General features: G+C 47.3%; 1 protein-coding gene across 1 annotated transcript; it reads right to left on the bottom strand.

Moving 5' to 3' along the window:
- Nucleotides 1–778: 778 nt before the first annotated feature.
- LOC104686750 (myosin-IIIb-like) lies at nt 779–27,501 on the bottom strand. Its single transcript, XM_010395412.4, is given in 31 exon segments — nt 779–1,585; nt 2,673–2,747; nt 2,973–3,245; nt 3,572–3,737; nt 4,514–4,603; nt 6,496–6,695; nt 7,020–7,135; nt 7,487–7,618; nt 8,830–8,921; nt 9,105–9,152; nt 10,665–10,712; nt 10,961–11,046; nt 11,929–12,048; nt 12,338–12,403; nt 12,709–12,755; nt 14,089–14,200; nt 15,141–15,254; nt 15,559–15,624; nt 15,799–15,885; nt 16,339–16,439; nt 16,871–16,987; nt 18,093–18,201; nt 19,404–19,532; nt 19,799–19,901; nt 20,224–20,380; nt 21,323–21,425; nt 24,190–24,292; nt 27,017–27,090; nt 27,092–27,148; nt 27,223–27,288; nt 27,360–27,501. Coding segments are annotated over 30 exon segments (3,150 nt in total). The 5' UTR covers nt 27,477–27,501; the 3' UTR covers nt 779–1,585; nt 2,673–2,696.
- Between the last annotated feature and the right edge of the window lie 15 nt (nt 27,502–27,516).

The raw sequence follows: 27,516 nt of genomic DNA, 5'->3' as shown, positions 1-27,516 counted from the left end.
AGTTCCTAGAAATGTTTTGACCACGAAGTGGTTCTATGTGCTACCCAGAAGGCAAGCTTCCCAGCAGCCCAGTGGTGGAGGAAAGTAAGGAGAACACTGGAAAAGAGGCCAAGGCTGCCCAGCAAAACACCCCTGGGCTCAGCCAGGAAGAATCTGCCAACAGCAGCCTTTGACTGCCTGGACTGGTTCTCTCCTGAACAGCTTCAAACCAGCTGCCAAAAACATGAGGAAAAGCTGTGTTAACGCTGCAAGGCAGTGTTGGGGAGAGCCAGACTGCTTCCCTGTGTTGCAGCCAGCAGTGCTGCCTTGCGATCCAGCAGAGCTCAGCAACAGAGCAGTGAAATAGCCCCATGACTAAAAGCAGTGCTGAGACACTGCAACTCACACCCTGTATCATACTGATAACACCACCAGCCTGGACTCAGCTGTGCTTGTGCCTCCCAAGGATGGAGCAGGCAGGGTGGGCAGGTTGGCTGTCCTTCAGAGCAGAGCCAGGGAAACAGAGCCACATGGAGATGAGGCTGGCATGGGAGAAGAGTTTTATAGGTGGGGTAAGGGGTACTCCAGAAGCACTTCAGGCCTAAGTACAGGAGGAGTGGCTGTTACAGGCAGCAGTTTTATGCCAGGCTTAGTGCCGCACCAGCCTTCAGCTTCTCCACTGAGACACTTCATATGATCCCATGCCTACCCTCAGAGGTGTTAGCTGCTCTCTTTCATTTGCAATCTGTGGCTGAACTGATTGCAGGTAACAGCAACAAAGGAAATGGTGAGCTTCTCCTTAGAGGAAAAAAATAAGAGATTTATTTTAAAAGGTAGGGAAAACAGTACAAGTAGTATGGCCCTTTACATTCCATGCTCTCTACCCACCCTCAGTGTAAAGCAGTATGTTGTCCAGCCTGGACTTGTAGAGATTCCAGCCAGGATGAGTGAGAGGGTTTCAGCAATGATTCCCTGACTTTAACTCTGGTTAAGGACTGTGGAGCAGTGTGCCAGCACACTGATGCAAGGGCAGTGAATCCCCTCTACAAAAAGATCTTTTTGACCTTGTGTCAGTTTCTGTTCAAGTGCTCCTGCACTCAACAAAAAGGACACCTCAGTTTTATTTTTTACTGCCCAAGCCCATCTTCCCTTGGCTCCCAGAGCAGCAGATACACAGGACCAAAACAGAGAGTATTTAAAGAGAAAGAGGTAGGTAATCAGGTATTTGTGACAGAACAGGCTGCTGGGAGATACCCAGTTTGTGACTTCACAGTGCCAGGTGAGGAGTCTCCAGGAACACGGAAGAACTGACACACAGACTGTCACGCACTGTGGGTCTGTGCAGTGTGACTGTTCCCATGCTTTCCCCTCTGCCAGGATCAGACTAGTCCAGATACTGCAGTCACAGTTCCTCAGTGCTCAGGAAACTTAACTTCTGCATCAGCCTTGTCTAAAAGCACAGGGCCAGCTGGTTGCAGCAAAAAAAAAAAAAAAAAGGTAAAAAAAAAAAAAAAGAAAAGGAAAAAGGCTGCTGTATGTCTGGATGTGTTGACTATTAGGCGAGGCCCAACAGCACTGGAAGAGGACAGGTCTGACCCATTTGGACCTGCAAGACAGTCAAGAAACACAACTCATAGGAGGACATAAAAGGGTTTCATTTAGCTATCCCAGTACAAGTTTGCAGTTTTCTATGCAGATCCTTGTGTTTTATCTTTCATCTGCCTAACCTCAGACACTGGGAGCATCCCCTGGGTATGTCAATGAATGGTACATACAAGAATGAAGCAATTAAGCCCAACACTTCAGGGAGAGGATTTTCTCAGCTATCGAAGAGATCCTGTCTTTCTCAGCTATGAAGAGAAAGACAAGACAGGCTCCAGCTAAAAAGCTTTGCTCCAGCATGAATTCCAACATGGGAGCAGCACTACACAGGAAACTTGGTTGCGTGGCTGGAAGCCCTGCAGTGGGTCAGCAGCCGAAAGCATGGTCTTCTAATCCCTCTCCACTCCTACCCAGATTCTTCCAGAGGTGTACAACAGCACCACTACAGCTCCCACCTGCCTTCATCTGAGTGGGACAGGAGAGCTGCACACCCACCTGATACTTCAGATAATGCAGAGTCTGCCAAAAGGCCTCTTCTGGCCCACTCCAGACTCCCGTCACCCACCCAGTGTATCACAGTCTCAGTCTCTAGCTTTGTTCCCACTGCTGAGACTTTATTGACAGTCCTCTTTAGAGCAACAAAGTTGCTGCCATTTCATACGTTTCAAGCTTGGCCTTCAGCTGGCTGCCTCTGCCAAGCCGCAGGGCTCCCCTCCCAGCACCTCTCTCCACCCCATGAAGCCACTGCAGCTGACTAGTGTGGCATGCATTCTGATAGTCCTTGTCCTTCCAGCCCCAGGCCTCCAACAAACTGTGAGCTCCCTCCAGCAGCCTGGCCATTGTACTGCAAGCACTCTGGGCACCACAGCTGCTGGGAACCCAAATTTAGGCTGATTTTGCCCAGTTTTCCTGGTTTCCTTATAGTCCTGGGATGGAAGCTGGGTGCTGCTCTGTTTTTCCTGCTCTATTTCTACATAGCTTGTGGCCAAGAGATGCTACAGGTGGGACATGAAGGGAAGAGTTGCTTTGCTCCTCCATTTCCCAGGAAGCTGCAATTGCTGTTTTCCCTTCTGTGCACTGCTTCCTCTTACCGTGTTTGCTCAGGCTGTACATCCTCAGTGGAATGACCTCCTCTGTCTCGCCATGTTCATGGAAATGGAAGTGAACTGTGGTGAGAGGCACAGAAACAGCATTAGGCAGGGAGCACAGACTGGCAAGGAATACTCCAAGGAATACAGTCCTGGTCCCAAGACCACCAAATAAAACCCATGACCCAGGAGCTAAGAAACCAAGTGCTAGTTGTGGAAGCCTCGTCTCCCCTGCCTCTGGGCAGGGAAACTCCACGTGTCCCAGAGGGGTTGTGGCTTGGCAGAGGATCTATCCCAGCTCACCTGCTGGATTTCCTGCATTGCCAGGCGTATGGAAGAGCGGAGGCGAGGGAAGGCTTGTTGGCTGCTCTCTCCAGAGCTAGACTTTGTTCTATTCTTGTCTGCGGTCCATTGGTTTTGGGAATTCTTAGTTCTCCTGAACCACTGCAGAGCAGGTTTGCCAGTGGAAGGCATGGAGGGGCAGGACTGCTTCTCTGGAGGTGTCTCCCCCTCGTCTGCTGGTGAACTCAGTGTGAGACCCTCCAGATTTTCGTAATTCAGGCTCTCACTACTTTTCTGGAGAAAGGAGGAGTGGATTCAGCAGTGGTTTGCAGACCCTTCACACACACTGAACAGCACAACAAAGAGAAATACCCATCTGTGTCCACTGCTGACATTGAGGGGGCAGCAGGGTGTCATCCACCTGCCACTGCCTCTCCCCCACCCCAGGATTCTCCACCTAGTAGCATTTTCCAGTGCAGAAGCAGCCAAGCTGCTTGGCCAGAATGGGACATCCCTCTACAGGAACATAAAAGAGATGCTGCTGCAGTGACTCTAACCACTCACTCAGGGCACAGTCCATGCCCCATCCTGTTTTCCCACTGCAGACCCCCGATATTCACCTGCCCACAGGGAACAGTCAGTATCTCCATGAAGGGCTGGATGCCCACGGTCTGGTGATACTGCACCAGCTCAGTGAGCGAGGTGTGAGCCCGGTCCTCCCCCAGGATGACGTAGCGTGCATTGGGCTGCATCTGGATCATGTAGTGTCTGCAGCGGCCTTCGCCCCTGGGGGGAGGGACAGACAGAAGCAGTCATGACATGCGGCCTCAGCATGTTACAACCTAGTTCCTGCTTCCTGCACCCGTGGTCTCCAGAGGCCAGCTGTGATCAGGATCCTCAGTAACAAGTATCATGCAGCAGCAGGAGATGTGCTCATAGATGCTGCGATCTCAGTGCTCCTTCCAGCCTGGTTTGCCCACTCAGCCACAGAGTACAGCCTAAGCAGGACCTCTACCCTTGGAGCCACAGCACCCCACCCACAAACAGGTCTATTTTTTCAGTAAGAGAGAAATTCTGCAGTGTCCCATCTGCTCCTACAAACTTTCTGGGGCACCCACAACAGGAAAGGCTGAACATGGACTCCTCTGTGGACCAGGTAATCTCCTCCAGTCAAGCAGTTGTACAGAATCACTTAGGCCGGAAAAGCCTTTAAGATTTCCAAGTTCAACCCTTAACACAGCACTGCCCAGTCTACCATTAAACCATGTCCCCAGGTGCTGCATCTACACATCTTTTAAATGCCTCCAGGGATTGTGACTCTACCACTGCCCTGTGCAGCCTGTTCTTGTGCAGCCTGTTCCTGTGCTTGACACCCCTTTCTGTGAAGAAATTCCTCCTGACGTTCAGCCTGAACCTACCCTGGCACAGCTTGAGGCTGTGTCTTCTAGTCCTGTTGCCAGTTGCCTGGAAGAAAAGGCTGACCCCCGCCTAGCTACAGCCTCCTGTCAGGAGTTGTAGACAGCAATAATGTCTCCCCTGAGCCTCCTCTGCTCATTACCTACCGGTATGTCAAGATGTAGCCTGGTCGACTCTGGCTGATCCGAACAAGGAAGCAACCCAAAGGCTTGTCAATCAGCAAGTTTTCAGCTTCCCTGGAATCAGGAAACAGTTTTTCAGCAGAGAGCCAGCAGCTGCCTTGCCACACAGCAGGGATTCACATCCTATCTCATGTGCTACCCCAGTAGTGCCCCAGGGAGCCCAGCATCTGCCCCATGTGCTCCTAGCTACACATCTCCCAACTCAGGCTTGGTGGTGCAGGAGGCATTAACAGGCCGAGGAAGCACAATACTCTCAGCCAAAGACGCTCCAAGCAGGGCTGCTCCAAACCTGCTCCAGCAGTCTGATTAGTGCAATAGCAACAGCTGCCTTCCAGCACCAAGCACGTCACAAAGCATCGAGATGAGGAATCTGCGCACGTGTGCACTTCCTATGGTCCAGGGATGGAGAAGTCAGGATGCTGTGGGGTACTGGGTAAGCTCAGTGCCAACTTGCATTACACCACTCCAGCTTTCTAAACTTCCTGCTGGAAGGAGGACTTCCCCTTCTCTGCCCAAGAGACAAAGCTCTGCTTTGTGCTTGTCATGTGCTTTGATCCAGGCTAAAGGTGACTGCAAATCACCAGTGCAATTTGGGATTGCTCTGGCTGCTCCATTTCATGAAACTGAGCTCACATGGCTGTGTGGAGACTTAAATCTCTGCTTAAGCAACAGTGCGTTTGGGAAAGATCTGCCATGCCCTTCAGTGTGCAGTGCTCATGGCTAGTCTACACTTGAATTTAGTGTGTTTTGTCTTCCAGGCACTAATTCCTCTCCTGCATTCCTTCATCTGTGGACAAAAGCATTAATACAGGTTAGGGCCTCAAAAATTATTTAAAAAAAATTTAAAAGAAATGCAGCTACCAGGGAGTTGTGAGCTATTGTAGTGTTCTTTACTAAGCTAATGTGCTGTGTAATGTCTCTGAGTAAATCACACTGATAGCCTGACAAAATCCAAGAACATAGATCTAGTAAGACCAAAGGAGAATTGCAGTTGGAACAGGAAAAAAAGTTAGAAACCGGAGCAAAATGATGAAGGTGTTCAAATGGCAGCAACATCGACACAGAAATCCCACCAATTACAAGATACTGGCAATTAACAAGCATGGAGCACCACAGATCAATTTGCACACAGGTGAGACTGTACTGCCATCCTGCTCCTACCTGATCACTAGCATAATCAGCACTTCTCTGATTATGCCACTGCTTGGAAAGCAGTGCTGGACTCAGCCAAGAGAGTGAAGTGTGACGTGGACCTGGTAGAAAAACTTCAAGCATTTAAAGAAAGTCTCGTGAACAACTCCACAATAAAGAAGGGCTTAGTGGATGTCTCTTCCAGCCTAAGTGGAAGTAAATGCCACCTATGCTGCACCATCCTTAGACAGGCAGAGGAATCAACAAAAACCCTCTTTTTCCCTTTATCAGGGGACTTTAGTGGAGTTTTGCCACTGAGTACTCACTAAAGCCCCTCTTAATACTTTTTAAAATAAAAGGAAGTTGAATTCTGTATTCTCCTGCTGTAAATTGGGTTCTCCTCCTGACCTAAACTGGGATACGAGAAAGAGTCATAACAAATTAACCCAAAAGTTCATCTTCATGTCTCTGCAAATGGTCCACAACAGGGAAAGCGCATATTTGTATTTCCTCTCTGATTACTTTACAAGCCTCCCATCCCTACACAGGATCTGTATTTAGGGACCTACAGTGGACTTATTTACTATGAATTTCCATAGTCTTTCCATGAACCTACACAAAATTTCAGCATTTTCAGCCTATGATGAGGACTTTTAAGCTTCCCCCTAAGGGTTTAACGCTCACAGATTGAAAGGGAAAACTTATGCAGGTCACTCCCATTCCTTAAGGAAGCAAAGCCCGGTCAACCCAACCTACACAGTCCTCCTAAGGACACAGTGGCTTTTGCCTGTGGCCACTGTGTCCAGAGTACTCACCTCCGACTGATCATCCCATGCAGCCAGCTTGGAAAGGCCCCATCATCTTGCATGACCTTCTGGGCCTGTGTCTCTTTGAACCAGCGGAGAGTTGCTCCTCTCTTGAGTTTCCTCACTTTTGCTTCTTCCCCAGTCTGTTCCTCAGTTCCCAGAACAGGACGAGGCACAGAAGGGCTCAAGAAGTTGTCAAAAGGAGTGGACTGAAAGCAAGGAGAGAGGGAAAGTCAGCACAAAAGCATAGTCAAAGGTAGGGGACATTTAAAGAGATCACTTTGGCAGGTGATCTCATTTCTGAGCCCCTTAAGATCAAGTCACCAGCTACCAAATGCTGCTTTCAGTTCCTCAAAAATCCTGATCACGCTTTTTAACTAACCACAGCAGGACAGGACTCACACTTCTCATAACAAGAATGACAACATTCTCTTGGGGCCACATGCAGGAGAACATGTGCATGCAGAAGATGGATGGAGCAGGGAACCAGCACATCTGGCTAAGGGTCCCCCCGGCAGAGCCAGTGTTGCTACCTCTGTTAGTTTGCTGCGTGGCCGTGGCACTGGTGGCTGTTGTGACTGCTCAGAAGGATGAGGATGAGACTGAGGGCGCCTCTTTCGTGGCATGGGGACTGGAAGGGAGTTTCTTTCTGCAACAAGAAGAAATAAGTAGATGGAATGTAGCATTCAAGATCCATGAGATCCATCCTCCACATGCCTAGGACTGGGACAGGCTCTGCTGCACGGATTACGTGGTAAAACCACAGCCTGGCCCTCCTTCCAGCACAGCAAAGCAAACAGCCCTTACCATGCTGCTTCAGCTCCCCTCAGATGAAGCCACGCTTCCCAAGTGCAGAAACGTCACCAGCTCCCTGCCCACCACCACACTGATGGGCCTCCCATCCCAGGGCAGGCCATCATCACCTGGAGCTTACAGCACTTCAAGGTGATCATCACACCAGTGGACACACACTGGGTCAGTGGGAGTGGGAGCAACTCACCCAGGGCTGCTGCTGCCAGCGCCAGCTGATGGATTTTTTCTCCCTCTGCCTCCTCCTGTAGCTGCTGTGCTTGAGCTCTCAGCTCAGCCAACAGTTTTAAGAAACTCTTCTTGCATCTGAATCCCCTAAAAACTGTTCAGAGAAAAGCTATGGTTAGGAAAAGAATGCTGTTCATGCCTTTGTAATTCTCTCAGGGAAGAACACTGGGTGATAGTCCTTCATACAGTGTGAAGCCCTCAACACTTGAATCATGTTAATAAAGAGCAATGGAACCTCTAGTGTGAGCAGGCAGCCAAAACCTTGTGAGAACTCTTCTAGTCTCTAAGCTGCCAGATCACGGACCCATATAAATCAAATTATAGATCTAAGATCTCATCTCTAATGCCAGGGAACGGAATATTTAAAAAACAAAGCCTTACAAAAGGGCCCGTTAACTATCTATCGCTCTGGTACCCCTCAGACACCATGAAGGGGACAGGATTTCCTTGATGCCAGCCCACAGGAAAACCTTTCCCATAAGCAGCCATCACAGGGTTCACCAGGAGCATTACAGACATTGCGTGATCCCACCAACTTTACCAGTTATTAAAGCTCATGTAGTGAAAGCTACACCCTCTCATTTCCCACTACCTGCACATCTTCCCCATGGATGACAAGAGTGCACAGTACAGCTTGTGACAGTCTGACGTTTGTCACACTGTATGGTACACAGCTGGACGCTGCTCAGATGCTCCAGCAGTGCAACAACCCATACAGAAGAGAAGTGCAACAGAGAGGGACTAGGAAGTGTGATAGCCTCCTCCTCCTCCTGGAGGCACAGTCCTCATGTAGCAAAGGGAAGTACCAGTCTGCCCACAGCCACTCTGAAGGAACAGGCTGCTAGAGCAGATGCTATGTGGAAAGGAAAGAAAAAAACCAAACCAGACCAAAACTTCATCTCCTTTTGCCTATCTCTGAAAGCAGCAATGAGATCTGCTTCATTCATTTCCCTATTCCCAGTTCAACACAACTCACAAACAATCCTTACTCCAGAGGACAGTGAGCCAGATCTCAGGACACAGCCAAATCATGTGCCTGTCCTGCTCAGTCCAGCTCTCCTGCACACGTTTTCCCTTTCCAAGGCTCACACTGTCTGAGGGCTCTCCCTGATTCAGGATGAGCACTGGGGATGTAGGCATTTGCAATAAACACTTTGACTTCACAGGGCCTTGACAGAGAGATGGCACCTGCCCTATCCTTCTGTCCTCTGCAAAGGTGCAGAGGTGGAGCAGGGACTGCAGAAAAGGTTTTCCTTCCCCTGGTGTGAGATCAGCACTGAGGGATGCTCCTGTCCTAGTGCTCACCTTTCTGTATGACAACTGCTGCTCTTTCCAGTTGCTCCACACACTTTGCCAGCTGTTCCTGATGCCAATATTTAAAGAAAAGTCGTGACTTTCTGTGAAGTTGGAAATGGAAAGATGCAGTGAGAAACACTGTCTAGACTTTTATCCATCATCCTTTGAAGAGGCTATTCCCACAACCACAGAGCTCTCCCTGAAGAGAACCAGGTAACAGATTACACATATAAAATCTCTGCAGTTTAGGCTTCCAATTCCCAACAACAGTGATGCACACCTACCCACAAATCCAGCCTTTCAGACCTGTACTTTGCAGTATCTCCAAGCAGCTGAAAGACATGAAAAAAGTGAAATAAATAATTTTCCACCCAAAGTGAACACCAATGTTTTTAGTTGCATAAAGGGGCATAAAGTGTCTCAGCAATTCCCAATAGCTAGTAACTGGCTGTCAGTCTGTAATGCTCCTTGAGGCACAGCTAGGATCACATTTGGGAAGAACATCAGCAAAGGGGTTCCCAGAGGCAGATTTACTTGAACTCCCTGGGAGGCAATTCTGTAGAGCCTATTTTATTCTCAGAAGTGTTTTTCCTCATTTTGTTTCCAAGCCCTTTGGAGGACACAAGTTGCAAGGTCAGCACAGCAGACTTCCAGGAGAAAGTCTGTTTTCCAACTCCAGTTTCATTTTGCAGACTCCACTGATAAAATTTGGGTCACTCGGAAAGATTCCATGAACTGAAAGCAGCTCTAGCTGCAACACACAGACAGCTTTCTCCATCTCCTGCTAATCCAGGCTGTGAAAGCATAGTGGCACTTTTTGCTAATATCTCACACAGGAAAGCAGAAGTGTTTTTCTTTCTATCTCAGCCAACTTCCACAGTGCCACAATCTATGTCCACAGGATTTTTTTTTCTGAAATGCATCCCATGATTTTTGTGTCTCCAAACAAACCACGCTGCCTGTTTACAATCATCTCTCCCCCCTCTATGAGATTCTCCTGTGACCTCACTTGAGTTTGCAATTCCTACTATTCAGAAGAGTCAGGAAATTCAAGGAAGCACTGTGAAGGCAGAAGGAGCTACTGCCAGGAGAGAATTGTTCCAGGAGATCATTCAAATCCTTTTCTTAAATGACTAAAAAAAACCCCTCAGCTGGCTTCTTTACATGATTCTTTCTCACTATCAATCACAGTTGACACTGGCAGAAAGGAGAGGCTGGGAAAGTAGAGAAGAGGAGGTGGGGAACTGCTGCCCTAGATGTAGGAAGGAAAAAGCTGGCAGGGTAAAACTCTGTCTCTCTGCAGAACTGGAAGGAAGTTTACATGTGTAACAGTCAGATTCTGAAAGTGCTGATGGCATATTTTGCCTGTACAGAGACAAAATCCTTGGATTAGAAACATCTTCTCTAGCCTGGGAGACATTCAGTGCTGGCTGCTTGTTCAGCATTGTCTTTATCTTCTTCTCACATGTGGCCATCAGGAAAAAGCCTGGAGAGGCACCTGACAACTGTACTTGAGCCCCTGCCATGCCGAGTTCAGTGGACGCCCTTGACCACTACTGTCACTCCCTAAATTGAGTACATTGGTCAGTTTTCACCTCACAGCACAACAAGGCTTAATAGTAATTGAATTTAATTGCTACATAACAATTCAAGAAAGATTTCATTCATCATGGTACCAAATGCTTTTTAAACATTAAATGTCCTTGCCTGGGATCCGTGTTCTCCATCACCACAAGAGCCCATTCTTCTCTTGTCTGTCCCTTTTACTCGGTTTGCTATGCTATTCAGAGTAAAAGCCTCTGAAGAACAAACCAGACTGCACACAACAAAGTATGTGTTCCTACCTTTCTTTTGTGAGGGGAACACCAGGTTTAACTAGAAGAATTCCATATCTGTGGAAAACAAACCAATACAAACACATAAAAGCTGCATCCTTAATGGGCTGAGCTAATCATTATCACCCTGACAGCAAACAAAAATAAATCACTATCTTTCCCACTCAGCCTCCCACAGCAAATAACCCCATGACCTCAGACCACATGAACTTTGAAGAGGCTGTTTTACTCCTTGCCCACATCTGGTTATCAGGGTCATTTCCTTAATAATACCTAACAAGGAATATTCAGAGGTTTTAACAGACCTTTCAGCAAATTCCTCAAAGGAGGGTCTCCAGGAGAAACCATCCCTTCGGATACGGATTGTCTCCAGCAGCCCATTGTACCGGAGCTGAAGCAGCACCACAGAGAGGATCAGAGAACAAAGAGAAACAGGTCATTAAGACATCTGTTTGCTCCTTTGCAGGCAGAAGTTACTTCATTCAACCCTAAACTTCTCCAGTCCAAAATGAAAAAAAATTTCTGAAAATCTTTCCTTGGTTAAGCACTGAATACCACATCCTGTAACTCTGATGATTAACCACTCGGAGTTAGAAGTTGGAAACCATAAAAACCAATGACTGAAATAACTTCGCCTTCCAGCCATGGGTACTGCTTTGCCTCTGTCCCTCAGAGGATAGCTTTGTATTTCCAAATCTGGACACAGAAGTACTCTGAGGCATGGATGAACTTTCTCTTAATCCTAACCTTTCTTATATACATTAAACAGGCCCCTGAGCTTTCTGAACTCTTCTAATAATTTTCAGTATTCTTTATAGCATCTAGACCTCAGACCTGACAGAATATCCAAATACAGTCATATCAATGCATTTCAGATCCCATCAAAGCAATCCCATCTTGGCTTATATTCAGAGTTGCTTATATTCTGGCTGATGGGTGAGAACAGTCTCCTCTGGGAAGCATTTTTTCCGGAGTACTGTCTGTACCAGTTCCCATCCAGGGGGAGATGCAAACATGAATCCTAGTGCCCAACAAGCAGATTTCATTGCATTCATGAAAAAGAAATGAGAGAGAACTAAGATCGCAAAATCTGGACGTAGCAGTCTGTGTCATAAAAACAACCCAGTACTCAGAATCTTTACACATATATAAAGTGCAGCCACCCTTCCTCTTACAAGGGGGGACTGAAGTGAGTCACCTTCCACACATTGCCTTTTGGTGGGATCTGTCCTCCCACTGAGATGTGGCAGAAGTCCCTGTAAAGGACACTCACCTGCAGCAGCACCACCTGGTCATCCAGCACACCTGGCTCCTTCTGGATGTTGGGCTTTATGCAGCGCACAAAGTGTGGGTTGGCAGAATACATCCTCTCCATGAGCACCATCAGGGAATGCTGGCAAGGGCAGAGGAAGATCAATAGTCAGTCAAGCCAAAGCACTGCCAGATGTGCAACATCCTGCAGCAAGGACTGTTTTCTCACCACACGGCAACTTCCTGGGTTCTGGCAACAACTGGGTCAATCCCAGCATGATCAGCCCTGCTTGGCAACCAGGAAAACCCCTGTCTATGTAATGTCCGCTTTAACAATGCTTAGCACTCAGGAAGCAGTGCAGTGATATTTGCAGTGATAAAGTTATCACTGCTTTCATCTCACGGGGCACCTCAGGGCAGCAATACCGTACCCGGAACTGAGCTCCAGCAGACTGCTTCCGTGTGCTGTTAAACTTCTCATCTGCTCCTGGTATGACCTGAAACCAGACCAAAGCAAAGCATCAGCCCTGGAAGAAGTGCTTGATTGACAGCCAAAGAGCACTGCTGGAAGGCAGATGGCAAAAAATGAGGTAGAATGCATTTAAGGGGTTGCAAGGCAAGTTAAACATAAAAATGACAGAAGCAAGCACAAAACACGGTAAAAAACAAAGGAGAAACTGTTACAAGCTGATTGTTGTCTGCTCTTACTTTAAACCAACTTCTGCCCCTTTTCAGCCAGTTTCTCAAACAATAATTATCAGGTAACATTTATCAACTGTCATGTGGACCTGAAGTACAATACCTTGGCTTTCATGTGAGGCATCAGGGTCCCCGTCCTGGAGATAGTGGCTGGAAGAACAGAGACAATTAGTTGTTTTGTACCTCTGCTTGCAATCAGCCAGGGCTAAACATTCAAACCTTACTTCACACACGCGCCTCATTACAAATCCTGAATCACAGACAGGGTGTTAGGTTTCACCATGTGGAACTACAAGGAAAGAGCTAAAAAAAGGAAGAAGAAAATGCAAATATATGAAGTACACAAGGCAGGCAATATTATTTTCTGCCATTGAGAAGACCTGGCAATCAGGTTATAAAATAAACCTGAATGACTTTCAACAGAATTATCATCAACGGGCATCTAATGGCGCAGAAAAAATGGTACAGGCAGCAAATGGGGAGCTCACCGACAGCACTCAGGAAGTTATTTAAAGTCAGCTTATAACTGATTCAGTGACAGGATGAGAAAATCAGGGAAGTTTAATTTACTAAAAGATCTAGTAACAATCTTGTGCACCCTTGATTCAATGGCTTCATGTGAATCATAAAACCACAGAATGAGGTTGGGAGTGTCCTCTGAAGGTCATCTGGGCAAAACCCTTTGTTCAGCACCTAAAGCCATTGCCCAGGACTGGACAACCAACCTGAAAATAGGTTTTGTCTGATGTTTGTGAACTTTGAAAGAGTTGGGACTAGGCTAAGTAGCTCCAGTAACAGTGCAGAAATGTTAAAGAAGAAAGATAGTCCTGAGCAGCAGCTGAAAAACACAGTGGAGAATAGAAATGAAATTCATCAGCTTCTTGTAAATCACAGAAAGTGGCATGGATTGAATGGGACAAAAAAAAATTTATGGAATTTCTGTACCAGAAGCACTGTGTTCAGCCAGCCAATTTCCAAGGAAGCATCCACCCGACCTTTCTCTAAATTTTTAATTTAATTAGAAGCCTTGGAGAATCTGAAGGTTTATTGATAACTGGAAAAAGGGAGTATAGTGGTAGGAGAAAATAATGCATGACCTCAGGGTTTTAACAAGTTGTGAAGCACCACTTTTAGAGTCTACGACCTTGACAAGCTTTATTTCTAGACATGAACAGAGTGTATAGAAAGAACCAGTGGAGACAGTCCTGCACTGGCCTTGGAGAAGATGGGAAGGCATCTGAGTGGTGGCTAATTCTCTGGAAGGGGATACAACCTGTCTGGCTTCCCATGGCAGGGAATAAACAGCTCTGACAGCTCAGTACATGCCAGCAGCCCCACTCCAGGCTGCAGCATTCCCAGAGTCGAGTCTCCCTGGTGCTGCCAGTTGTGAAACACACTCTGTGAAACACATGAAGCCTCATGCCCACACTTAACTCTTGCCAAGGTGGGCCTTGGCTCATGATGGATGTGCAGAGGGACTTGCCTGTGAACAGCACACTGAGCAGAGGGGTGATGCTGCTGATGAAGAGCCCACGGACATTGGCTGGCAAGGTGTCTCTGTTCTTCTCTAGAAAGCCCCTGGCAGCATATTGTACCTGGGGAAAGGGCAGCAAGTCACTAAGGACAGCAGTGCTCGCAGGCTGGCTGTGAGAGCCACCTCCACAGCCTGCTGGGAGCTGATCATGTGCTAAACTGAATGTACTCTGGCTTGCACAGGAATTCTTTAAACATGCCTGCACCCCACTCAGATGCCAACCCTGAGGAACAAAACCATGCACATGGCAGAGGCATCAGAACCCCAGGAGTGCAGTGTAACACCGAGACATCCACCTTTTACATGTTAAATGTTAATTTTTGTAATCATGAATGCTGCAAACAATAACTTAGTCAACAATGCTGAGATTAGATTACAAAGCTGCAAGTTACAGTGACTTGAACTGTCATATCTGCTCCTGTTCCAAAAATGATCTCCAATCAACTCAACTTATGTGGACCAATGCTCTCAGCACTGGTGGCAGTGAAGTTACATGCAATAGTTCTAAATCTCAAGCTGCTTAGATATCATTGAGTTTGTAAATAACTGCCTACACTTTCAAAAAATTAATTACCTGGCTGTTTACAAAGTGTTCCCAGGTGTTTGCTAAAAAATAGTCACTGCTATGCTCTGGAACCTGATAGGTAAAGAAAAAGCCTGTAGTCTGTTCTTTGGTGCTGCACAGTGGACACAGTACTTGTATTTATAAAGTACTATTTTAGAACTAGAGTTCTAATAGAATGATGATTAGAAGAATAGCAGATTTTTCTAATGCTTTACGCTTCCCAGAGGTAGCCCCACTTTCCTCAGGGGTCTTCTCTTCCTGTAGTTTTTACATAAATCGCAGGGAATTCCAGGAGGCAGTCCATTGGAACACATCACTTCTGTTAGTGTCATCCTCAGACCACACATTCCATAGCATCAAAGCCTTATTTGTCAGGCAACACTTCCACCCCTCCAACATGCACCACAACAGCATTCTTCCTGCAAACAGTACATACTTTCCCAGCATAGTGAATGATGCTGAAGCCCAAAACACGGCCTCGGGCTGGCTGGAAGTGTAAATTCCCCTTAAAGCTGCTGTTTAGTTTATCCACAAACGTCTTATCAGTTGCCTGCAAGACAGTAGATTTCAAAAGCTGCAACAGAGGCCTGATGAGGACACATGGAATGAAAACAAAGTGTTGGAAGTATCCTTGGCTGTGCAATAGTCTTCTGCTGTACCTCCTCTCTCTGACTCTTCCCAGGGATGCCAAAGCCACTAGACTGCCCCTGAATTGGATGTCCCATCTCTTAAGTCACATGTAGGGACATCTCTGTCCATCCTGTACTCCAACCCAAAAGCTCTCTCTGTAGCCCAGATATTCATTGATATATTATCCCCCAGAGTACTTTCTCTGTCTCCTCTCTCATGCATACCTGAGGGAATGCACTCTGCTCATCCAGAAGAGACAGCAGCCCAATGGGCTTGGCCAGGAGCAGATTCTGCAGGAAAGGAGACATAGCACACATGTCTAAAGCAGTGCAGGACATCCCCTCTCACCCTCACCACCCTTTGCAGAGATTCTTCCCAGGTGCATCTCCTCCCCATGGCAGAAAGAGCAAGACTCTTTTCTTGGCTGGACAGAGCAACTATATTCTGTCAGTCCTCTCACTCACCAGAATAGGTTCATTATTGTTGAATGTGATGGTCTCCCAAGGCAGCCCTTCTTCCTTATAGGCAGCCTGCTCCAGCTGGAAAATGTGCTGAAATAAAGAAAAAGAAGGTTGAACCACCCAGCAGACTTGGCTAGACAACCCTGAACATCTTCCCTCCTGCCCAGAACAAGAGGATGGAGGTATGGCACTCACAGCCACAGCATGAGAGGTCCAAAATGTAGCTGCTGTTCTCCGTGGTTCTCTGTAACCCTAGCACTCACCGGTGCTGGTGCATAAAGCAGGAACATTTCTCAGAGTGTAAGTGTCCCTGCCCCTGTGACTTTGGCTACTGCTTGATCCTTCTACTTCTTCCTTTCCTGTTCCAGTGGCTCCCCTGCCCCAGCAGGGAGGGTTGCTGCTCTCTATCCTGCTTCACTAATCACAATTTCTGTCCTTCCAGGCAATAGATCTGTTTTTCCCCAAGCTCTCCTTCACATGCCAGATAGAGCAGTGTTCTGCTCTCTCTGCAACACAAGGTGAGGTCACCCTCAGCAGACTTACATGGTTGAAGAAATGCTGCAGCTGCTCATTGGCCAAGTTTATGCAAAGCTGTTCAAAACGATTCACTGCGAAGTTTTCAAACCCAAAAATATCCAAGATGCCTAAAAAAAACCAGAAGAAGAGCACATAATGGAGTGTGCAGACTATCTCTGTAGGTTATTGTGTACACCAACACACAACTAAATCTCCTATCACACAGCTCTTGTGGCAGAGGGAAGATGCAGCCAAGAGAGACACCAGTGGCAGCTCTTACACAGCTTGCAGAGTTAGTTAAGAGAAGAACCACTCCAGCTTGGCCTCTCTGTTAAGCCAGAGCGCCCCAGAACTACAGTCCACAGTTGCTTCAGATCAACTGACTGCTCAGAGTTGAACATGGCCCTACACACTTCATGCTGCTGACTCTTACCTCCAGCAGGATCACAGTTTTGATAATGCATCCCAGCACGCGGGCTCTGTGAAACCTCACGCTGTGTCCTTCCTTGTGGCTGAGGGATGCACATTTGAGAACAGGAGCAAGGCAGGCAGAACTCACCTATCTCCCTCAGTTCCACCTCAGGATCCACATTCTCAGCCAGAAGCTCATTGATCTTGCAAACAATCCAGCCAAACACTCGGCCGTAGGCCACCTTTGCAATGGAGTCCCGGGCATCTGCACAGAGGGAACAATATCAGCTCACTGAAGGGCTCACAGGAGAGCAGGGGACACAACACACAAGCTGGCTCACCACCTCTAGCAACAATTTCATGTAAAGGTACTTTAAAGATCACATAAACATTCACTATCTGTCTGATTGTCCCCACCCTTTGTAAGTGTAAAACCAGCTCTTAATTACAAAATCTTCACAATCTTTCTACAAGATCACACATGGCATGCCAGGGCATTTTTGAGTCATGCCACTTTGTAGACTACCCAGAAACTTGCTTTCCCCTCTGAAGATCTATTGAGTATGGATCCCCTCACTGCTAAACCAAGGGAGAAGCTCCAAATTATACTCGGAAAATTGGAGACGGTTCTCTTCCTCCTAGCCCACAGTTGCTCACTGTTTAAATGCTGTAGACAAGAAGAGGACACAATTGAAGGAAAGCTTGCTGACATTCTAAAAAGGAGACAAATTAACATGACCTAGGATAAGAGATGTATATTTTATTGTCAAGAGAAATTTGTAAAACAGAATTAGCTAATCCCATTTCATTTTAATTTTCTTCTTTCATTTATTTTTAAGCAGTAATCTCTCTTTTAAATTACTTTTTAAGATACTATAATTTAACTGAACCTCTTGGTACAGATTATTTTAGATTATTTTCTTGTTTTATTGAAGGGGAAAATAACACCTTGTACTTGCTATTTTACTCTTTTCACTCCATTCCTGATACTGTGATATCTCGTTGTTCTCGTGGTTGTTTCTAGAGCTCTGCACACTGCCAGCACTCTGCAACAGGAGCCTTCCCCTCTTTTGTACAAATACCTAGAGTTTCCTTCTAGGCTGGACTGAGGGAAAAAGCAAAGCTAATTCCTTCATTTCTCATTTAATCTCTGCAGTCTCCTGGAGACCAAACAAAAGCAGCATTCATGGCCCTACATGTCAGTAAGAGACTAAACAGATAAACACTGACATACTTGCCTCTATGCGAGAGGAATGAAGGGGCACAGAAGGACATCTTTGTTCGCAACAAGCTGCACATGTGTGGGGAAACCCTTCCATCAAAACCCAGTCTTTCTAGCCAGCACATCTGCAATTCATTGTGTTTCCTACCTTCTGCCTGCTGCTGGGTGTGAAAACGCTGGATCTGCTCGCCTCGGGTCACTGACGTTGTACAAATCAGGCATTTTAACAGCTCATCTTCCTGGACTCCAAACTGACCCTGGGAAACAGGAAATGGACGAGGACAGTCAGTTGCAAACCCTCACTCCGCTCATGGGGATTGTACCTTTGTGTAACGGGGTCATGATTCAGGCTCAGGCCTTTGAGCCCCACTGTAAGGCAAGTGCTACTGCTGGCACCAGAGTCAGACACGGGCTCTGATCTGCTCCACCCCTGCAGCAACCAACCTCACACACTCGCTCTCAAACAGTTTTTGTTTTGCTGTTCCAGTGCTGCCACCTTTCACCTTCTCTGGAAGCCACGGCAGTCCCTGCTGAGCTGTTTAATGACTTATTGAACAGCACCACACGGAGGTGACTGTGCAGGTGCTGAAGCATCTCAGCTGCAGAGTCACACGAACCCACATGAGAGGCAGGAAACAAAGAGAACTCAGAAACACTAAACTCCTCGGTGGTTTAACAGGAATTCCCCTCCTGTGGGCTAAAAATGAGGAGCAGGCTTTCAGAAGTAAGATAAAAAGAAGCTGGCTGCTGAACAGACGTAGGTGGTTGTTTCAGGTATGGTGTAGGAGGGAAACAGGCAAAGAGATGGGAGTGAAACGAAAGAGCAAGGGTGCTGGGGTTTCAAATAGGTCAAAATGAAAAGAAATAGAAAGAGGAGAAGTATGTTACTTTTTTCTGTTCTGTGTTGTTAACAAAGCAGGATAATATATTCATCCCATATAACAAAAATGGTCCTGGGAAATACGTATTTCTTAATCTGTGATAATTGCATGCAAAACAGTAGAAAGCTTAATTCAAGATAACCAACCAAAAAAAGGCAGCACTTAGGGTCGTATCCTTGGACAAAATCCGATGAAAATGCAGAACCAGCATACAGATATTGCACACCTGAATTTCCCCAAGGCATTGTCACACTCACTAACATAAAACATTTAGTTTTAAAAAGCTTGTGTTGTACGAAGTCAGCAAGGCATGTGTTGACTATATAAGACGCTGATTCTAAACACACAAGAAATAGAAGCTGAGACATCTCTTTGGGTATGAATAGCAGTGAACACAAATGCAATCATGGGGTGAAACTGTACATTTCCAAAAAAACCCCATGTTCTTTAGAAACCTTCATACTCTGAGGCAGAAAGATCCTCTGCCATCTTTGGCAGGAACAGCTCCTGCAGTCACACAGCCACTGGGGAAGAGCATTATACCCATAAGGTTTCTGTCAACATATCTTGTGACTCACCGCTGCAGCCTTCAGCCATCCCCGGGAGGCTTCACTGACTTTTACAGACCCATTGCTCTCCTCAGGCTCAAAGGTCACATTGCCCAGAGACAACACACCAGCCAAGATAGCCTGCATGTCTACTTGTTCCTAAAGCACATAAGAAAGGTGACTGAAAAACCTATTGGCATGTAGCATGTACTACACAGAGGACCCGGAAGTTGGAGAGGTTAAGGGAAGAGGCACAGGCAACCTGTGGGAAAAAGCTCTCCACAAAATCTGGCAGACTCAGGTGGTCCGAAAATGACACGGAAAATCTAGAGAAAGAAATAGGACTGAGCTTCAAAAGAGCAGGTAGAAAGAAACCCTGTGTCTGCAGGTAGCATAGATGGAAATTAAACAGCCCCAGGACTAACCTGTTCTTGGAAGCCCACCATGTCAAGGGCATTGCAAACCTCTTGGTATTTGTGCTTCCACTGTTCAGCTACTTCCTGTGTACCAAATCGTCCACTTATGTACCTGAGAAAGTGCATATCCCATACAAAACTGTCACACAATCAGCACTGTAACTCTGTCCTACCCCACAGGAACAAAGCAGATCACCAGCAGTGGAGACAAGAAGGGGAAAGAAACTTTTCCAAGGTAATGCAGCAGAGATCCCAGACCTCCCAGCTTCCATGATGATCCATAACATCTGTTCACATAGCTCCATTTAGATCCCACTCCAGCTTCCACTCACCCACAGACAAAACCCCAGGGCAGAGGCAAAAACTCCATTATGCTGTTTTCCCCTTCACCACCCATCACAAAGACTAAACTAAAGGGTCTGTCTTTGACGTACCTGTAGAGTGAAGGATCCAATAACCCATATATCTCCTTCTGCTCTGAAGACAGTCCAGCAAACATGTAGTAGAAGATGTGGAAATTCCTCTCCCCAGTATCCTGTTGCACCACCCGTGACTTCTCTAACAGGTACTCACTCAGCTTTGCACCTTGCACTGCACACAAAAAGGTGACAGGGTGGGGAACTTCACTCTGGGGGACATGAAGCTGCCTGGGCTGTCCCACATCTCTATTTTGGTGACAGGAGCACAGAGCTGTCTAAATTAGCTTTCTTGTGTGCAAGACCCCCTAAGCTGCCCAGCACACTGGAAATGGGCTTCTCCATGCTTTCTGTGGTCTTAGAGATTTCTGTAAACCTCTTTTAGCAGAAACAAAGGCTTCTGGCATCACAGAGTATTACTGATACTTACCCTGCACTCTCACCCCCATATCCTTCCTGTACTCCCACTCTATCCAAACCCAGGCCTTATCCTATCCAGGTTCTATCCAACAGTGGCTGCTGTGAGATTTTACTTAATTGCACACCCTTCCCACAGGGAGCCATGTGCCGAAATTATACCCTCCACAAGTTTTGGCTACTCAGTCTACTCCCTCCTGTTGGGAAATGGTTAGAAGATCAGGGACATGGATCATTGATAGAATTATGGGATCAATAAAAGAACTATACAAGCAACAGGCCTGCAAGCAAAGGTTAGTGTGAGAAACTGTCTGCATGAGAAAAATCCCTGTGTGAGAAACAGGCCTGGGAAACAAAAAAGGGAGTTTTGAAGCGATGCAGCTGTGCTGATAAGATGTGCTGACTGGGAGAGAAGGGAGGGTGAACTCTGAATTCTTTTAATCATAACTGTAGAAGCTTGCCAATGTAAGTCCAATTATGTAGAAGCAGAAACGCGCTTTGATAAGTTTTAAGCCACTTAAGAGTTAACAAGCTGGTATACTATGTAAGTGCCTTTGGACTGCTAATAAACAGAGCTTTCTTTTATCAACCATATTGGTTTGGACTGCAATTCCTCCCCCTGCCGGAGTCCACGGACCCTTTTTCCAACACCCTCCAGTTTCTAACCACTCCCCAGGCTAGTAATTGCCCTTGACTTTACCTGTATTTTTCTGGAAACGCAGCTGTATATACTTTCCAAAGCGGCTGCTGTTATCATTCATCACAGTCTGGGCATTGCCAAAAGCTTCAAGCAATGGATTCACCTGAAAAAAGTGAGGAAGCAGAACAACCATTCTTCAGATAAAGTGATCCAATCTAACTTGGAAAAAATTATCTTTAGCATTTGCTATTCAGAGTTCAGATGGGAAAGGACCCACCCCATGCATATGGATGAGCACCTATTTTATCTCTGCCTGGCTAAAGAAATTCAAAGAGGCAAATATCACAAAGACTAAGCAGCATGAGATTAACGACAATCAGTACAATGAAACTGATGGGATCTCAGTAAGATCATTGAGTCATTTGTTAAAAGATAAGGTTAGTATAACTGATTTCCACACAGTATCTGTTGTCACTAGATAATTTGAGTGCTATACTACAGCAATAAACAAAGTCAACGTGGCACTCAGTTAATACAAGTATGTCAGCTTAGCTCCTGAAATTTGTAGACATAGGGACAGTGAATTATAAAGAAATTAACAGAACATCAGACCAGCTTGTTAAACTGGATGCAAAGGTGGCAAAATGACAATTTTTTTGTATTTGAGCAAAGAATGCCTATGAACTGGAAGAACAATGCCTCAGAGTAGACGCTGGGCAGCCTATTGAACACAGCTTTAAGGCATGACACTGTAATCAGCTAAAGGACAAACTTAATCCTTGGATATATCTACAGGAACCAAATAAGACACATATTATTTCTTTGTTGTCACCTCCAGGCTTTCCAAGGGCAGCTCGTGTGTGCTGAAGTGAGTGTTATTTCCAGTGAAGGAACTGCAGGCTGTCTCTAGGCACTCGGCTGAGCAAACACAGCTCTCCTGCTTGTGGAACCTGCTCAGGTCAGAAGCAGCCTGGCAGTGTGACCCAAGCCAGCTCTAAGCAGAGATAGCAGGTGTATCAATGTCACGTTCCCACAACCCAGCACAGGCATTAACCTTGGATCCACCAGGGAGGATACCACACTGAATTAATACACCATTCCAGAGCACAAAGCACAGCATGGGTCATTTGGTTTACGTGTCAATATTTTGGTTGCAGCAGGAGCTAAAGGAGGGAGATGCCAGGCACTTCCCCCATGTCCAAACAGAGCCAATGCCAGCTGGCTCCAAGACAGACCTGTCACTGGCCAAGGCTGAGCCCATCAGTGACAGTGGCAGCACCTCTGAGATAAAAACTGCTGCACACCCACAGAAGGGAGAGAGGAGTGAGGATGCGTGAGAGGAACAGCTCTGCAGACACAAGGTCATTGAAGGAGGAGGGGCAGGAGCTCTCCAGGTGCAGGAGCAGAGATCGCCCTGCAGCCCCTGGTGCAGCCCCTGGTGCAGCCCATGGTGAGGCAGTTGTGCTCCTGAAGCCCTTGGAGGTCCATGGGGGAGCAGAGATCCACCTGCAGCCCCTGGAGAACCCCACACCAGAGCAGGTGGATGCCCGAAGGAGGCTGTGACCCCATGGGAAGCCCAGCTGGCAGGAGCTGTGGCCTGTGGAGAGGAGCCCACACTGGAGCAGGATTGCTGATAGCACTTCTGACCCTGTGGGGGGCCTATGCTGGAGCAGCCTGTTGGTGAAGGACTGCACCCTGTGGAGGGGACCCAGAGTGGAAGCAGTCTGTTCCTGAAGGATAGTACCCTGTGGAGGATATTGACACTGGAGCAGCCTGTTCCTGAAGGACTGCATCACATCAAGGCACCCATGCTGGTACAGTCTGTTCCTGAAGGACTGTGTTCTGTGGGAGGGACCCCATGCTGGAGGAGCGGCAGGACACAAGGAGGAAGGCAGCAGCACAGATAATCTGTGATGAACTGACCTCAACACCCATTCCCTGTCTGCCTGTGCTGCTGGAGGGAAGAAGGTAGAGAAACTGGGAGTCAAGCTGAGCCTAGGAAGAAGGGAGGAGTTGGGGAAGGTGTTTCAAGATTTGTTCTCATTTCTCATTATCCTACTCTGATATTAACTGGCAAGAAATTAAATTAATTTTCCCTAAGCTGAGCCTCTTTTGGCTGTGATGGTAGTTGCTGAATGATCTCCCAGTCCTTATCTCAACCCATGAGCTTTTTGTCATGTTTTTCCACCCCTGTCCAGTTAAGGAGAGGGAATGATAGAGTGGCTTGGTGGGCACTGGTTGAAGTTAACCCACCACACAGAAAAAGACCTCTATGTTTCTACAGGAAATCTGAGAAGACAGACTTTAAAGTGAAGTAGTTCAAGAACTCACTCTTCTTAACATATCACATGGAAGGTTTAAAGTACAATTTATTCAAAAAACCTCACAACTCCCTGGGGAGAGATTCAGGTGGAAATATTTCAGACCAAAGAGAAAAATATGTTTCAAAATGAGCTAGCAAAGATGTATGGGAAGACCAAAGATGGCAGTTAGCCAGCTAGCAGGTATGTGCCTTGCAGTATAAGTAGCCAAGGATAGGTGACTAAAGGCTGTGTGAAATCTTCATCCCTGTGTACGATTAAATCAAGTTTTCATTTTTCTAATGAAAGTCCTTGTTCTACCTCAAACAGGAGATCATTTGAAAAAATGCCACCAATCTCTTGTAACAGAGAACAACCATTATAAATGATTGCAATAGTTTTCTATAATTTAGGAATCATCTCCAGCAAAAAAAATTACTGACCTACTAACCCTTCTAACTTGTGGTCAGCTACCTCACCATTCTTATCCACTGTTTTCTTATGTGTCTTATGCATGGCTCCCTGATTTCCAGTGGTGATTCACCAGCAGGCATCCTAAGCCTAATGCAAGTTGTCTTGCAGAAGTGTTGCTTCTGAACCTCCAAGCACCATCCTGCAACAACCTACCTGAAGGATCCGCTGCTCCAGCTGCAAGTTGCCTTTGCATAGGTTCATTATGTGCTGCAACAAAAACTTCGTACTCTCTGTTTTCCCAGCACCACTCTCTCCACTGCCAAGAAAAAGCAAAATAAATTCAATCAGTCTTAAAGTAAAGTTGTTCTGCCTCTTATAGTTCAAGTGCTCCATCACTTGAGAGTGCTCTACGAGAGCTTCACAACTTTTTCAGCAAAATCACGTGTGAGTGAAAGCTCACACACCACAGCTTTACATAGTGTGTCCCATGATGTTCTTGTCCTTCATCAGGGAACTTTTCTCCCTCTGCAAGGGAGTACAGATAAACCCTACGCTGTCAGTTCTGGATGGGATGTACCAGACAGACCATTTGCTCTGCTTCAAAAGTCATCCCCTACATCAACTCCCTTGCATGTGCTGGAGCAAACAGCTTCCTCTTTCTCCAGAGAGATTTGCCCTATCCACATCACATCCACAACTGGATACTGATCATGAGATGCTTTGGCAGTCTCAGGTATTGGATGTTTCACATGCTCACGTGCCTCAGCCAGCTGGGAACGTGGGCACAGAGCTGCCCATACTCCCACAGTGCCAGCAGTGCACGTCACTGTGCTGTCACACATCCACAGCACCTCCACCTCCAAGTCAAACAACCAGCACTTGGAAAGTGCAGTTTCCCCTGTCCTGGGAGGGGGAATGTACAATCAGTGAGACAATATGTCCTTTACTGACAACATCACAGCAGCTGAGAACTTTAGCATATGCATGGCGAAAAAAAATTGCAGGAAATGCTGGTGGTATACTTGAGCTTGTTTCCACAGCCGACCTTTGAGCGTGTGGTGTGGCTTTACTGCTTTGTAGTTCCCAGTTGCTCGGAGCTTGGTATCAAGTATGTGTCATAGCTAGCTAAAAACCTCAAATACGACACCAGGTCCCTCATCTCAAGCAGAGGTCAGACCAGCACCATCCAAATACATACGAACAAAATAAGACCACTTTGCCAGTTGAGAACATGCCATCCAGTGCCCCTGCTCAGTATGACAGGTTTATTTTTATTTTTCAGTAACTTCCCTCCTTCACAAAAAAACTATCAACTTCCATGGTTCAAGCTTGTCCTTAGACCCTCCAACAAGCACAACACCTTCATAAGGTCCTGCAAGCTCAGCAGGTGTGTAACTGGCCCCAGCTGTGAAGAAATGCAAAGTCATCTTCAGGTGACCCAAGTGCTGTACTGCAGCACACCCAAGCATGACTAATGTCCTTTGGGACTGGGAAGGCAAGAGGACCCAGTGGAATTCGTAGTTCAAGACAGTTTGATAGCAATGAACACTTATGACCTGGCAGCAGCTGCTTCATCCAACATCAGCCTCTGAAGAATGCTATCCAGACCTTCCAGACTCAGTTGGAGGTCTCACTGAAGAGAGCACAAGTGACGGCAGATCCTGGTGTGTCCCTGTGCTGTTGTGGTGAACTGTGGTCTAACAGGAGTGACCTCAACTTCCTCATTCACCTCAACTACGCTCATGTAAGGGAAACTTGTCAATTAGTGTCTCACCACTCATAGCGAGGAAAACCATGAACTTCCTGTGACAGCAATGCACAGACCAGGTAAAAGGTTGCAAGATGCACAGGAGTACATCAGCCTCATCTCTGAACTGCTGCCAGAAAACAACCAGACCACTGATCACTTGGCAAATTCTTACAGGTTACTCTTTCTTGTCTTCCACCTCCCAAGACAAATACAATGACTGTTCTCTATCCCCCAGAGCCCCACCGGCAGTGCCTCTGGCACCTGCTGACTCCAAGGCCAGCCTCTGCTTCATGAGAGGACTTTATGTAAAGCACAGGCACCAGTGGCCTGGAGGCTACAGAAATGAGTGGGGCTCAAGTGCCCCTCAAAGTCAGCTCCCAGTCCCACCAAAACACTCAGCAGTGATTCAGCAATTCACTTCCACACCCTGTAGACTGAAAACACAGATAAAATGATCAGAAGGCAAATATAAAGGAGCATTAAATCAAAGAAGCTGGAAATTAGCATTTTAACTGAGACGACATTTAAACTGTGCTCTACAACACCCAGTTATAGAGAAGAGGCAGTTAATGTTTCAAGGCTTTCTCCTTGCTGTTTGATACTTTCTCTGTTAGCTGATTTTGTTTGAGGCTTTCTGTGTTAAACGATGCTACCTGCTGCACTGCAGAGTTCCAGCAGAACAAGAGTGACACGATGGAGTGAAATGTACGTGATACTGGTAGGCTCGTTGTTTAAAAGAAACACTTTCCGCCAACTTCTGGTGCACAGAACTGTCCATGACAATAAGATCCTCCCTGACCAAATTCCCAAAGGTCTTAGAGCAGAAAAGCATGTTTTAATTCTTCCTGCTCTTTGGTTACACATGGGAAACTCCACTTCATGAAAACTGGTTCCTTCCATTATCACCCTTCCAACTTTTACTGCAGCTTTTACCCTGGCAGCTGTGTTGTCAGAGAAGAGCACCCAGTGGCTTTTCCTAGAGCTGGCTAAATCTTTCCAAAGGCAGGGATCCCCAGAAGTGAATCGGACATCTTTACCGTTGTAAAGATTGCTGGCCGAGCTACTCCACGAAAGCCAGTTTTGTTTGCTCACACCTTTTTACAACCTGCCCGCTCTCCTGTCTCGAAAGCGGTCGGGATGAGGGGTGTGTTGCCAGCGCAGATGGATTTTGACTCACCAACAGCACCAGAGATGAGCTTCACCTGAACCTTAATCGGGGGCGATCCCAGCTAGAGCTCGGGGGCCGCCCCCGGCCCCCCGCCGGCCCCGGGACCCCCGGCCGCCGCTCACCTGATGAGGATGCACTGGTTGCGGGGCCCGCCGCCCCCGCGGCCCAGCATGGCGTGGTAGGCGCGGCTGGCTACGGGCGAAGATATGGGGCGGCAGCGCGTCGGTCTGGAAGCGCCGGTACCGCTCGGAGACCTGCGGGGAAGCGGCAGCGGAGAGGCGTGAGCAGCAGGGGGGCAGCGGGGCGCGGCGGGGGGCGCGGCGCTCACCTCTCTCCCGTAGAGCGGCAGCGGCTGGAAGGGGTTCATGGCGACGAGGATGTCCCCGATGTCGGTCTGTGGGAGGGGGACAGCCGGTCAGTCGAGCGCCCGCCGCCGCCGCCCCCCGCCCCGGCCCCGGCACTCACGTAGATGTGCTGCTGCAGGAAGCGCTCCCGCAGCCCGGCCAGCAGCGCCGCCTCGTCCAGCTCGGCCAGCGCCGCCAGGTCCCCGGGCGGGGGGAGACGCTCCCCCAGCGACACCATCGCCGCCCGCCACCGCCCTGCCCGGCCCGGCCCGGCCCGG

Source organism: Corvus cornix, chromosome Z (assembly GCF_000738735.6).
Source record: "Corvus cornix cornix isolate S_Up_H32 chromosome Z, ASM73873v5, whole genome shotgun sequence".
Classification (NCBI taxonomy): Eukaryota; Metazoa; Chordata; class Aves; order Passeriformes; family Corvidae; genus Corvus; species Corvus cornix.
This window is presented reverse-complemented; position numbering and strand designations above follow the sequence as displayed.